The sequence below is a fragment of the Muntiacus reevesi genome, chromosome 2 (assembly GCF_963930625.1).
Source record: "Muntiacus reevesi chromosome 2, mMunRee1.1, whole genome shotgun sequence".
Classification (NCBI taxonomy): Eukaryota; Metazoa; Chordata; class Mammalia; order Artiodactyla; family Cervidae; genus Muntiacus; species Muntiacus reevesi.
The window spans coordinates 102,142,939-102,158,147 of NC_089250.1; the positions used below are offsets into that span (position 1 = coordinate 102,142,939).

A 15,209-nucleotide genomic window follows, 5' to 3' on the forward strand; every position below is an offset into this window, starting at 1 on the left:
ATATTAACTTGGGTGCCACAACCAAAACAAAATCTTGGATCCGTATTTCTTAAGTAGTCAAAGATTATGTGAAAGAACAAAATGGTGGTGTTTTGCAGAGACTGGGAAATAAGGCAGAAAGCATTTCTCTGGAGACATAGGACACGTTTGCTCTGCTTAAGCAAAGTAAACAAAAACCTGGGGCATCAATTGTACAGCTAAAAGTAGGCTTGGAAACGATAACATACTTATCACATCTGACCTAATTATATGTCCTAATAGCTCTAACATTAATAAACATTCATACACGGCTAAAGGCTGTGAGTAATTTATAGAATGCATATATTTATAAAAAGTTTTTTTTCTCTGATGAATATATTTACTCCCCAGAGATAAATTTAAAATCACATGACCACAGGATTTAAGCACCTATCAGATAACAGCAATCTATTTCCAAGCAAACCACACAGACTGAGATTTTCTTTCCATATGGAAGAATATTTGGTAGCAGTGTACATGCAAATATTGGGAAGAGAGCCACTGTAATTAAGGACAGAGACTTACCAGCGCTTGTCAGAAAGTTCACATTTCTCATCACACCTTCCGTGTAAGCCCCTGGCTCGTAGCTGTCCATTTCCCCTGTGACAATGTGAGCAACTCTTGATGCCCGTCCTCTGATAGCACCTGCAGCTCGGTCTAGATTATCAGCGTCCTGGTCTCTCAAGGCTATGATGCATTTGTTGACATCTTCTAAGATATGGCTCTCTGTAAGTAAAAAGATCAAATTAGCTTAGTGGGTTTGTTTCATTTTGTTTTTTTAATCACACAAATCTAGCATGCTGTGCGTGCGTGCGTGCTATGTCACTTCAATTTTGTCCGACTCTGTGTGACGCTATGGACTGTAGCCTGCCAGACTCCTCTGTCCATGGGATTCTCCAGGCAAGAATACTAGAGTGGGTTGCCATGCCCTCCTCCAGGGGATCTTCCCAACCCAGGAATTGAACCTATGTCTCTTAAGTCTTCTGCACTGACAGGAGTGTTCCTTCCCACTAGCACCACTACTGTAATTCATGTTAATTTCTGGTTGCACATTGGTACACATTGGGGATGAAGGGCATTGACAACTAAGAAGAAAAAGTACAGACAATTCTGCTTATTCCTTTTTTAAAAAGCACAACTCGTAAAATAAAAACTTTGCATTTTTATCATCAATTCTTATAGATTGTATCTGATTTTAGATTCTGATTCCAATAGATTAGATTTTAGATTTGAATGGTTTATAAATGGAAATTAAGGGAAGATTCTATATTAAAACAAAATAAAATATATAATGATGGAACAGAATTCTAATTAAAGCAACATTATTATGCAGATTATCAAACTATACTAAACATAGAGAAAGATAAAACTATACCATTCCATTCAACTACTATTCATTGATGTACGCTATTTAATACAACTATAGAAAACTTATAAATTAGGAAATGATGAAAATTGTGAAATATATAAATTTTATATTGTAAAGCAGCAACCTCACTACAACTGTGAAAAGACATATATAAAAAGGGCTTTATGAAGATTGATTGACTTGAAGAAAATGAATCCCAGAGAAACTTGCTCACTCTAAAGAGTAGCTCCAGACCTCTTTCTCTCCTTCCTTTTTTGCATGATTAGTGCATGAAGACAGCAGAGAGTTATTAGTATAGTACAACAATGTGATTTTCTTTTTCCTATAAAAATGATTAATGCTCCCAGACAAAACTAATGAGTGGAGCTGAGTAAACATGTGGAATATCAACAAGCATGGGCAATGATATTTCTAAGAAATTAAAAGGATATTAAAAGAATGGTTTCTGTCTTTATTAAATGAATCCCCACCCAAAATATTGTAAGTCTCTATTACTTTAAAACATGCACAGAAAACAACTACAACAAAAAAGGCCTCAGTAAGTCCATAACATATTGTTAACTTTCTCACTTTCTCTCTCCTCTCTGGACTTGCCGATTTTCTGCAGATAGGCTACACAAGACAGGCATTCATAAGGCTATTTCTTTGCAGAGTCACACCTTCCTCTTATTGTGCAAAGCATAAAATCCCAACTATCAAAGAATATGGTCACCAGTGAACTTCTAAGACTTGATGTCTACTAAACCTCTGCAGGCCTCTTATGTTTCAGTTATATTTATTTTATAATTTTCCACACTTGCCATAATTTTTCAAGCCTCTGTGCCAGTGAGCACACCAGAACCTTGACCAAGATGGCTCTTTTGGGTTTCTAGACCCAACTTCACTTGGGTCTATATACATGTTTGTGTGTGTAGGCTTTTCCACACCAACTAGCAACTCTCTGTACACCAACTGTGTGATCTGGAATTTAACTCAATTTCAACACTATCTACCAGGAGATATGTTCTTCCCAGGTGGCTCAGACAGTAAAGAATCTGTCTGCAAAGCAGGAGACCCGGGTTCAATCCCTTGGTCCAGAAGATGCCCTGGAGAAGGGAATGACAACCCACTCCAATATTCTTGCCTGGAGAATTCCATGGACAGAGGAGCCTGGCATATAGGAGTGCTACAGCCCATGGAGTCACAAAGAGTCAGACACGACTGAGCTACTAACACACACACACACACACACATCTGGAGATAGCATCAGATTCCACAGGTTAAGGGTTTGGTCTCACAAGACTACCACTTTCCACCCCTACTACAGACAACAATCATAAACCAAGATTTTTACCTCTGCTTCTGACTAACTGCTACAAACTAAAGGTTCCCATGACCCCCTCCTCAGACTTCAGACACCCATCCAAGTTGAGGTTGTTACATGTATTTCTGACTAACTGACTATAAATCAGAGGTTCCCACAACCTCCTTTTCAGGCATGATTAATTTACTAGAGTAGCTCAAAAAACTCAGAGAAACATTTCACTGACTAGATGTAGCTTTTATAACTCAGGAATGGCCAGATGGAAGAGAATCAGAGAGGAAGGATAGGGAAAGACAGAGCTTCCACGCCCTCTCCAGGAACATCACTTTCCCCAGGTCTCCATGGGTTCACAACCAGGAAGCTCTCTAAACCCCATCCTATGGGGATTTTATGGAGGCTCTATTTCATAGGCTCATTGGCCATTGGAAATCAATTCAGCCTCCAGCTGCTCTTCCCTTCCCAGAAGTAAAGAGGAGGAACTGAAACCCTCTAATCACATGGTGGGTTGCCCTGTCATTCAGCCTTTATCCCTGGGGGGGGGGGGGGGGGGCGTTCTTCAAAATTACTTCATTAACATAACTAAAGACACCTTTATTGCTCTTATCACTTAGTGCATTCCAAGGGTTTTAGGACCTTTGTGCCAGAAATAGGAAAATATCAAATCAGTCAGTTCAGTCTCTCAGTCCTGTCCAAATCTTTGTGACCCCATGGACTACAGTAGGCCCGGCCTCCCTGTTCATCACCAACTCCCAGAGTTTACTCAAACTCATATATATTGAGTCGGTGATGCCATCCAACCATCTCATCCTCTGTTGTCCCCTTTTCCTCCTGACTTCAATCTTTCCCAGAATCAGGGTCTTTCCCAATGAGTTGGTTCTTCACATCAGGTGGCCAAAATATTGGAGTTTCAGATCCAGCATCAGTCCTTCCAATGAATATTCAGGATTTATTTCCTTTAGGATGGACTGGTTGGACCACCTTGCTGTTCAAAGGACTCTAAAGAGTCTTCACCAGCATCAAAAGCATCAATTCTCTGGTGCTCAGGTTTTTATACAGTTCACTCTCACATCCATACTTGACTACTGGAAAAAATCATAGCTTTGACTAAATGGAACTTTGTTGGCAAAGTAATGTCTCTGCTTTTTAATATGCTGTCTAGGTTGGTCATAACTTTTCTTAAAGGAGTGAGATCCTTTATTTCATGGCTGCAGTCACCATCTGCAGTGATTTTGGAGCCCCAAACAGTAAAGTCACTGTTTCCCCATCTATTTGCTGTGAAGTGATGGGACCAGATGCCATGATCTTAGTTTTCTGAATGTTGAGTTTTCAGTCAACTTTTTCACTCTATTCTTTAACTTTTATCAAGAGGCTATTTAGTTCTTCACTTTCTGCCATAAGGGTGGTGTCATCTGCATATCTGAAGTTATTAATATTTCTCCCAGCAATCTTGATTTCAGCTTGCGCTTCATCCAGCCTTGCATTTCACATGATGTTCTCTTCATATAAGTTAAATAAGCAGGGTGACAATATACAGCCTTGATGTACTCCATTCCCGATTTGACCAGTCTGTTGTTCCATGTCCAGTTCTGTTGCTTCTTGACCTGGATACAAATTTCTAGGAGGAAGGTAGGTGGTCTGGTATTCCCATCTCTTAAAGGATTTTCCACAGAATGTTGTGATCCACACAGTCAAAGGCTTTGGCATAGTCAATAAAGCAGAAACAGATGTTTTTCTGGAACTCTCTTGATTTTTCGATGATCCAGAGGATGTTGGCAATTTGATCTCTGGTCCCTCTGCCTTTACACAATGCAGTTTGAACATCTGGAAGTTCACAGTTCACATACTGTTGAAGCCTGGTTTGGAGAAATTACTTTACTAGTGTGTGAGATGCATGCAATTGTGCAGTAGTTTGAGCATCTTTGGTATTCCCTTTCTTTGGGATTGAAATGAAAATTTAACTTTTCCAGTCCTGTGGCCACTGCTGAGATTTCTAGATTTGCTGGCATATTGAGTACAGCACTTTAACAACATCATCTTTTAGGATTTGAAATAGCTCAACTGGAATTCCATCATCTCCACTAGCCTTGTTCCTAGTGATGCTTCCTGAGGCACACTTGATTTTGCATTCCAGGATGTCTGTCTCTAGGTGAGTGATCACACCATCATGATTATCTGGGTCATGAAGATGTTTTCTGTATAGTTCTTCTGTGTATTTTTTCCACCTGTTCCTAACAACTTTTGCTTCTGTTCGGTCCATATCATTTCTGTCCTTTATTGTGCCCATCTCTGCATAAAAATTTCCCTTGTTATCTCTAAATCTTGAAGAGATCTCTAGTATTTCCCATTCTATTGTTTTCCTCTATTTCTTTGCATTGATCACTGAGGAAAGCTTTCTTATCTCTTGTTGCTATTCTTTGGAACTCTGCATTCAAATGGGTATATCTTTCCTTTTCTTCTTTGCCTTTTGCTTCTCTTCTTTTCATAGTTATTTGCAAAGCCTCCTCAGACAGCCACTTGCCTCTTTACATTTCTTTTCCTTGAATGGCCTATTGGTTTTCCCTACTTTCCTCAATTTAGGTCTGACTTTGGCAATAAGGAGTTCATGATCTGAGCCACAGTCAGCTCCCAATCTTGTTTTTGCTGATTGTATAGAGCTTCTCCATCTTTGGCTGCAAAGAATATAATCAATCTGATTTCAGTGTTGACCATCTGGTGATGCCCATGTGTAGAGTCTTCTCTTGTGTTGTTGGAAGGGGGTGTTTGCTATGACCAGTGCATTCTCTTGGCACAGCTCTATTAGCCTTGGCCCTGCTTCATTCTGTACTCCAAGGGGAAATTTGCCCATTACTCCAGGTGTTTATTGACTTCCTACTTTTGCGTTTCAGTCCCCTATAATGAAGAGGACATCTTTTTTGGGTGTTAGTTCTAGAAGATCTTGTAGGTCTTCATAGAACCATTCAACTTCAGGTTTTCAGCATTATTGGTCAGGGCATAGACTTGGGTTACTGTGATATTGAATGACTTGCATTGGAAATGAACAGAGGTCATTCTGTAATTTTTGAGATTGCATCCAAGTACTGCATTTCAGACTCTTGTTGACTATGATGGCTATTCCATTTCTTCTTCATTGGTTTAACATCTTGTCCACAGTAGTAGATATAATGATCATGTAAGTTAAATTCACCCATTCCAGTCCATTTTAGTTAGCTGATTCCTAACATGTTAATGTTCATTCTTGCCATCTCCTGTTTGACCTCTTCCAATTTGCCTTGATTCATGGATCTAACGTTCCATGTTCCTATGCAATATTGCCTTTTACAGCATTGGACTTTACTTCCATCACCAGTCACATCCATAGCTGGGTCTTTTTTTTTTTTTTTTTTTTTTTCCGCTTTGGCTCCATCCCTTCATTCTTTCTGGAGTTATTTCTCCACTGATCTCCAGCAGCATATTGGGCACCTACTGACCTGGGGAGTTCATCTTTCAGTGTCCTGTCCTTTTGCTCTTTCCTATTGTTCATGGGATTCCCAAGGCAAGAATACTGAAGTGGTGTGCCAATCCCTTCTCCAGGGGACCACGTTTTGTCAGAACTCTCCACCATGACCAGGCTGTCTTGGGTGGCCCTACACAGCATGACTCATAGTTTCATTGAGTTAGACAAGGCTGTGATCCATGTGATCAGATTGGTTAGTTTTCTGTGATTGTGGTTTTCAGTATGCCTACCCTCTGATGGAGAAAGATAATAGGCTTATGGAAGCTTCCTGATGGGAGAGACTGACTGATATGTACTTCTTATTCCAAACCATAATATCACAATTGCCAATCCCCTCTGGCCTGCTTGCTCATAATATTCTTTCAAAACACTAGTTAAATGCCCTGCCTCAGGACAGGCAAATTCAGTGCCATGATGTTTGGGTTTCACATAAAATAGTTTACATGTTTTCATTAGAGCTTCTTTCTGTGTTTTAATGATGTACAAATGAAACTATTTCTCCAGTAGACTGGCAAATAAATACAAGTGCAGGAAATGTATCTTATTCCTTGAGGTATCTAGCCCTTGGCACAGTACTGGGCATCTGTCAGGATAATGTCTATTGAATGAATGAATGAATTCTTCTTATAAGATGCACCTGGGGATAGTAAATTATTTTGTCTAAATCCTAAATTATGGGTTATAAACATTGTTAGACACATTTCTGTAGCCTTAAATTTAGTCAATTTAACCAATATTAAGGGCAGTAAGTTCATTTGAATAAAAAAGATTAAGTACTGAAAACCTTCATTATAAATTCACTGGAGTTTTAACCTAATTTGTAGCATTCAGTTATGAATGTGTCATTAAGGCCTATAATAAATCCAGGCACAGTCCCATCTCAACAGAAAGCACATGTGTATCATCACCATCATGTTTCCCCTGGAACTGAAGTACAAGTATAAATGTAGAAGGAATAATAATTACCAGTTTTTAAGAAATCCACAGATGCACCCTTTAATGACACATTAAGAAACTGTTACTTTTCAAGTATGCTGGTAAGATTTAAAAAAATAAAAAGCAAACAACATATATGTACTCAATAAATGTTTAATCTGTATTCACTATGGTTGCTTAATTTTAGATTGCAGAGCTGTTTTTGCTCAGTTCTATGAAAGTGAAAAGATATTTAGGAAAGAAAAAACACTGCTCATTCTTAGAAGATTAATGATCTAATAAACTCAGTAATTTCTGTTTAATTAAAGGTGAAATCATAGCTGTCATGAACTATTTTTTTCTATGATTTTGCACAGGAAAAATGCACAAAGGATATTAACTAACAATGATTGAATGTTCACTTTTTCTATAAACCAAGGCAATATATACTTACAAATTATTTTATTACTTTAAGCAGATAATAAAAAATATAGTAAGAATTTTTCTGATTCTTTTCTTCTTGGCCTTATAGAAGTTTGTGTGGTTATTGCTTTAGATTGAGCAACACAGTCAAAAGCCGTGATGTTAATTATGGTGAAGAATTATAGAGATAGAGTCAGATATGAAAATAAAAACCTTACATGAAAATATAAATGTAAAATAAGGGAAATAAATAACAAGAGGCATGTAACAGAGTTTCTCTGAAGCAGTTATATTGAGAACATTGGAGATGATGACTAAATGATCTTTTGAATTACTAATATTAAATATAGCACAGAAACATTAAGAAAGGTTTTTGCAAGATTTCCATTATTGTGACACTTTACACTTTATTATGCTGAACGTTTCACAAAATGCCAGCAACAATTATTTGCATGAAATGCTAAACATAGAGTGCCAGAAAAAGAAAAAAAAATAATGGGCACCTCCCACATACACAATAACTAAACATTAAGCTAATTTCTTAAAAATAATCATTTCTTTACTAGTCATATTTCAGGTGAATTTAAGTAATTAAAAAGGCCTTCATGATAGCTGAATGTTTTAGGTCTAGCTTTATAACCCCACATCTCTAGCAAGGAAATAAAACACCAAATACTCTGTGAAAAACTTTCTACTGATATGTCTTAAGTCTTTGCTGTTGGAATGAGTTTATGCTTTTATGTTAAGGCCTTTATGTTAAGGGCAGTAAGTTCATTTGAATAAAAAAGATTAAGTACTGAAAACCTTCATTATAAATTCACTGGAGTTTTAACCTAATTTGTAGCATTCAGTTATGAATGTGTCATTAAGGCCTATAATAAATCCAGGCACAGTCCCATCTCAACAGAAAGCACATGTGTATCATCACCATCATGTTTCCCCTGGAACTGAAGTACAAGTATAAATGTAGAAGGAATAATAATTACCAGTTTTTAAGAAATCCACAGATGCACCCTTTAATGACACATTAAGAAACTGTTACTTTTCAAGTATGCTTTTGTTGTTGTTGTTTAGTCATAAGCCATGTCCGACTTTTGTGACCCCATGGACTGAAGCCCTCCAGGCTCCTCTGTCCATGGGATTTTCCAGGCAAGAATATTGGAGTGGCCTGCCATTTCTTTCTTCAGGGGACCTTCACCTCCCAGGGATCCAATGTACATCTCCTACATTAGCAGGCGGATACTTTACCACTAAACCACCAGGGAAGCTCTTTAGACATATGAAAATCATTAGGAATTCCACTTCCAAATTTACTTTTTTCTCAATTACAGGCGTACCTGAACTCAACAATTATGTAATTTTTACAATGAGGTTTAAAAGAAAGAAAATGTTATTATAAAACAAGTATATTCACAACTGTTGACCCTTGAACAATTTTGGGGTTAACTTGTATATAACTTGTAGCCGAGTCTCCTTATCCCCGGTTCCTCTGCAGATTCGACAAACCCCAGACGGTGTAGTACTGTGATATTTACTATTGAAAATTATCCTTGTGTAAGTGGACCTGTGCAGTTCAAACCCATGTTTTTCAAAGGTCAACTGTATTATACATTTTGAAGGATTGGTTGAAGATATGTCTTAATCGCTTCAGGGTGTCAGCTTAACATTTGATTTGGGGTGAGTGATGAAATGTCTTAGTATTACTGAAAATCCTGAAGCACATAATTTTAAGAGCATAGAATTGCTGAACTACTAACAATTTCTATTGCTCATTTTAGAGCTATTCTGAGATGCAAAGGGTGATTTCTGTTTTGCTGGAAAACAGTAATAAACAGGGTAATAAAAGAACTGATATTAGATGACAAGTTATTTCATTTGTTGCAGATTTCTCTGGGTGATTCCATCTCTAGTCACTGCAGCAAGTATAGCCACAATAAAATTTTGAAATACATATAAATGCTTTCTATGATTTTTAATTCTTCATTTTTCTACAAAGATAGAACTTGCCTCAGGGAGAGTAGAAACAAACAAAATCCAGTGAGAAGTTAATTTATTGACTTTTAACCTCTAAAGCAGAATTGTATAAATTCATAGTCCAAAGAACAGACCTAAAGTGGAAGCACATTTCATTTGCAAAAGCCATACTTAGTTGAAGGGTTGTTGTTCAGTTGCTCAGTCGTGTCTGACTCTTTACAACCCCATGGACTGCAGCACACCCAGTTTGCCTGTCCTTCACCACCTCACAGAGCTTGCTCAAACTCATGTCCATTGAGAGGTAAAAGTTGCTTTCTTTTTTTTTTTTTAATTTTATTTTATTAGTTGGAGGCTAATTACTTCACAACATTTCAGTGGGTTTTGTCATACATTGACATGAATCAGCCATAGCATTACACGTATTCCCCATCCCGATCCCCCCTCCCACCTCCCTCTCCACCCGACTCCTCTGGGTCCTCCCAGTGCACCAGGCCCGAGCACTTGACTCATGCATCCCACCTGGGTTGATGATCTGTTTCACTATAGAGAATATACATGCTGTTCTCTCGAAATATCCCACCCTCACTTTCTCCCACAGAGTCCAAAAGTCTGATCTGTACATCTGTGTCTCTTTTTCTGTTTTGCATATAGGGTTATCGTTACCATCTTTCTAAATTCCATATATATGTGTTAGTATGCTGTAATGTTCTTTATCTTTCTGGCTTACTTCACTCTGTATAATGGGCTCCAGTTTCATCCATCTCATTAGAACTAATTCAAATGAATTCTGTTTAACGGCTGAGTAATATTCCATGATGTATATGTACCACAGCTTCTTTATCCATTCATCTGCTGATGGGCATCTAGGCTGCTTCCATGTCTTGGCTATTACATACAGTGCTGCAATGAACATTGGGGTGCACGTGTCTCTTTCAGATCTGGTTTCCTCGGTGTGTATGCCCAGAAGTGGTATTGCTGGGTCATATGGCAGTTCTATTTCCAGTATTTTAAGGAATCGCCACACTGTTCTCCATAGTGGCTGTACTAGTTTGCATTCCCACCAACAGTGTAAGAGGGTTCCCTTTTCTCCACACCCTCTCCAGCATTTATTGCTTGTAGACTTTTGGATAGCAGCCATCCTGACTGGCGTGTAATGGTACCTCATTGTGGTTTTGATTTGCATTTCTCTGATAATGAGTGATGTTGAGCATCTTTTCATGTGTTTGTTAGCCATCTGTATGTCTTCTTTGGAGAAATGTCTGTTTAGTTCTTTGGCCCAGGAATCAACCTGCCTGACTTCAGACTCTACTACAAAGCCACAGTCATCAAGACAGATGGTACTGGCACAAAGACAGAAATATAGATCAATGGAACAGAATAGAAAGCCCAGAGATAAACCCACAAACCTATGGACACCTTATCTTTGACAAAGGAGGCAAGGATATACAATGGAAAAAAAGACAACCTCTTTAACAAGTGGTGCTGGGAAAACTGGTCAACCACTTGTAAAAGAATGAAACTAGAACACTTTCTAACACCATACACAAAAATAAACTCAAAATGGATTAAAGATCTAAATGTAAGACCAGAAACTATAAAACTCCTAGAGGAGAACATAGGCAAAACACTCTCCGACATAAATCTCAGCAGGATCCTCTATGACCCACCTCCCAGAATATTGGAAATAAAAGCAAAACTAAACAAATGGGACCTAATGAAACTTAAAAGCTTCTGCACTACAAAGGAAACTATAATGAGGTGAAAAGACAGCCCTCAGATTGGGAGAAAATAATAGCAAATGAAGAAACAGACAAAGGATTAATCTCAAAAATATACAAGCAACTCCTGAAGCTCAATTCCAGAAAAATAAATGACCCAATCAAAAAATGGGCCAAAAGTTGCTTTCTTTTAATTCCCAAAGCTGGGGTTTGAATAGATCAATGGCAAAACCTAAAGAGGTAGAGTGTCTTTGCTATAATCCATTGAATGGGGAATAATATACCACCAACTGTTTCTTCCCCTGATAAATGAATATGTAAAACAAAATTCTGAGAAGAAAAGAAGAGAGAAAAGAATATTTTAATAAAGAGAAAACTTTTATTCTAAAGAGACTGTGTTTTAAGCCAAAAGAGGTTAGAATTCTATTATTGGCAAGATAAAGATTAGCAGTTCATTGTACATGAGCTCAGAGATTTAACTAATTTTAATTACAAGAAAATAAGTTTCCATTTTTGCACACTTGGATTTATACCTGTAAATTTAAAATTCGTTACATAGGCAACTACACAATAATTTTATTTTCTCTTTTAACAAAACACATGAAGCTAAAAAGCCAACGGAAAACACTTGCATATGTTAAATTGCTGTTTGTGTATCTACCTAAAGGTGGTCAAAATATCTTTTTAGTAAGATTTGATCTTGAAAATTGTTCTCCAAATTAACTAATATCCTACATAAAGATTTAGGCAAGTGCTATTTTGAGAATAAAGAACATGTATGTAGCTAAATGTAAAACCTTTTGAAATTTTGCATCCCTCTTCTACATCCTTAAAACCTTCCTCTATCTCCTTTCCTGAGATTAATTATTATGATGTGTTAGAAAATGTAGATTATATAAAAGATAAATAGGCAACTCCCTATCTGTAAAAGGTTTACAATCTAGTAACCAGGAAGAATTACTTTCTAATTTTTTAAAAATTTTAATTTAAGTATATTTGATGTAAAATATTATATAAGTTGCAGGTTTAGAATATACTGATTTACAATTTTTAAAAATTTTACTCAATTCATAGTTATTATAAAATACTGTTAAGAATTACTTTCTTTCATCACCTTTTATTCTTCCCCAAAGATAATAGTCAAAATTATCCTTTCATCTTATCATTTTATCATCAAGTTTTGTTAATCTTTATCAGTTTGTTAAATTTTAAAGTCTGCTCAATTTCACTATAAGCCATTTATTCTTCATTGGACCTGAACCAGCTCAACTTACTTGACACACTTCTGACAACAATCAAAAGGAACATAAAGATTGTTATTCCCAAACTAGTTCTTTACCAAACTATACTTAAAGGAATTCTGAAGAATTTATGCAGATATAATTCTATAGAAATAAAACAAACACAGAAAGTCACTGAAGCTTTCATACTTCTTTTCACAAGTCTTAAGTAGGCTGTGATAACAGTTTTCTTTGTGAAGTAAAGACTAGTTAAAAGCTTAAAAACAGGCAAAAGGTACTACTGCTTGTCCTCAGACATTGTGAGCCAAGCGTACCTGGCAGATATCTAATTCTCCATCGGTGTGTATCTTTCTCCCACCCATTATTTACTATTGGTTAGGAAATTTTACAATTCTGTAGATGCTAAATTTGTTTAAAAGAGATAGCAAAGCCAGTAATTCTTGGCCCATAGGAATGCAAATAAATGTTTGACAGAGATGGGAATAATTTTTATGGAAAACAATACCCTAAAGCTTACATTTTTACTACTCTGTCAGACCATTAGCCAGTCTTTCTCTAAGATATTTTATTTAGCCATTCCTTCTTTATTCAATTCTCTTTAAACAAGCATTATTGTGTCTCCCAATAATAAACTTATAACACTTTAAATCTGTAAAAATCTTGCTTTCGATTTTGAAAAAATATACATTGTGTATTTTGTCTTGGTAGCTACTAATTTTTCAAGTAGTTTTTCTATCCAGGGGAAAAATGTGAATGATAAATTAAATGTGGAATCATAAATCTACATGTAAGATGCAAAACTTTAAAACTCCTAGGAGAAAATTTAGGTTAACTTTGAATTTAGAAATGACTTTTTAAATATTACACCAAAAGTTAAAAAAAAAAAAGAAAAGAAAGAAAGAAAAATTAACAAAGTGGACTTAACAAAAATTTGAAACATCTGCTCTGTGAAAGGCACTGTTAAGTGAATGAAAAGGCAAGCCACAGATTAGGGGGGAAAAAATGCAAAATACATCTGCCAAAGGACTGGTATTCTAAATCTATAAAGAATTCTTAAAATTCAACAATAAAAATAAAACAAAAATATCTAAAAATGTTAGAATAACATACGACCAGACACCTAAAGAAAACATACAGATGAAAAATAAGCTTATGAAATAGGCTTAACATTACATATCAGCAGGGAACTGCAATTAAAACAGTGAGATATGCAATTAAAACTGTACAACTATTAGAATGACCAAAATTCAGAACCCTGAGATACCAAGTACTGAGAGATTTTGGAGCAACAGGAACTCTAATTCATTGCTGTTGGAAATGCAAAACTGTATGGCCACTTTGAAAGCCAATTTGGCATTTTTTCTTTTTTAATAAAACCTAACAAGCTCTTAACATATGATCTAGCAGTTGTGTTCCTTGGTATTTACTCAAATGAGTTGAAAGCTTACATCTACACAAAACCTTCACATGAATATTTATTGAAGTTTGGCTTATAATTACCAAAACTTGCAAGCAACCATTCTCTGTCAACAGTAGAATGGATAAGGAAACTGTTATACATTGATACAATGGAATATGAAACAGCAATGAAAACAAATCAGCTATTTAATATAAAGCTACAAAAAGACATGGGGGAAATTTAACTACATATTAATAATGAATTAAGTCAATACGAAAAGGTTACATACTGTAGTATTTCAGCTATATGACATATTGGAAAAGGTTAAAACTATGGACAGTAAAAAAAAAAATTCAGTGATTGCCAGGGTTTTATTGGTAAAAAGAGAGGAATGAATAGATGTAACACAGGGGATTTTCAGCATAGTTAAACTAGTCTGTATGATACTGTCATGATGGATACATGTCATCATTACATTTATAAAATTCATAAAATTTATAACACAGAGTGAACCCTAATGTAAACTATATAATGTAGTTAATAAATAAATATTGGGTCAACAATTCTAACAACAAAGGAGATTCTTCAGACATTCAGTATTCAGTGCCAAGTCCACTTTAGACCTTTAAAAAGCACTGTGTTCGGTTTCTAAACTGGAAGAAAACTATTAATGTTCAATCTTACATACTCAATATCATTCATAATTTACAAATATCTACAATTAACGTAGCAGTAGTTTTGAACATTCGTCAACTTTCCAAGAATACAACCAAGAAAAAAATTTGATCCTTTCCCTAACTCTCTTAGCTTTTACACAGTAACATCTCTGATCACCAATTTGCTTTTTAACAAATAATTCTGGAAAGCCTGTTTTCCATAATGTGTACATGTTAAGGAACACATGCACATTATTTCATCAAATTCTTATAACAATCCTAAGGAATAGGTCTCTTATTTACATTTTTTTAAATTAATAAACCTTATCTTTAAGGGAAGTTTTACATTCATAGTAACATTGAGTAGGAAGTATGAAAGTTCCGACTTACCCTGTATCCACAGTCTCCCCAATATCAACATACTCAACCAGAGTAGTATATTTTTTATAGTCCATGAATCTACACTGACACATCATTATCACCCAATGTTCATAGTTTAATACATTAGAGTTCACTCTTGTTATTTTACAGTCCTTGGATCTGAACAAATGTATAATGACATATATCCACCATCATCCATCATAGTATCATGCAGAACAGCTGCAGTGCCCTAAGAATTACTCTAACCATTCACTTATCCCCCCAACCCCTGGCATTCACTGATCTTTTTACTGTCTCCATAGTTTTGCCTCTTCAGAAT

The 15,209-nt window shown here is 36.1% G+C and overlaps 1 protein-coding gene across 1 annotated transcript in view; it reads right to left on the reverse strand.

Annotated features, from left to right (window-relative positions):
• CTNNA3 (catenin alpha 3) overlaps positions 1-15,209 on the reverse strand; it is a 1,724,101-nt gene that overhangs the window by 468,067 nt on the left and 1,240,825 nt on the right. Inside the window, exon 11 of the mRNA XM_065919867.1 lies at positions 544-744. Coding sequence (XP_065775939.1) covers positions 544-744 — 201 coding nt within the window. The remainder of the gene's footprint in view (positions 1-543; positions 745-15,209) is intronic.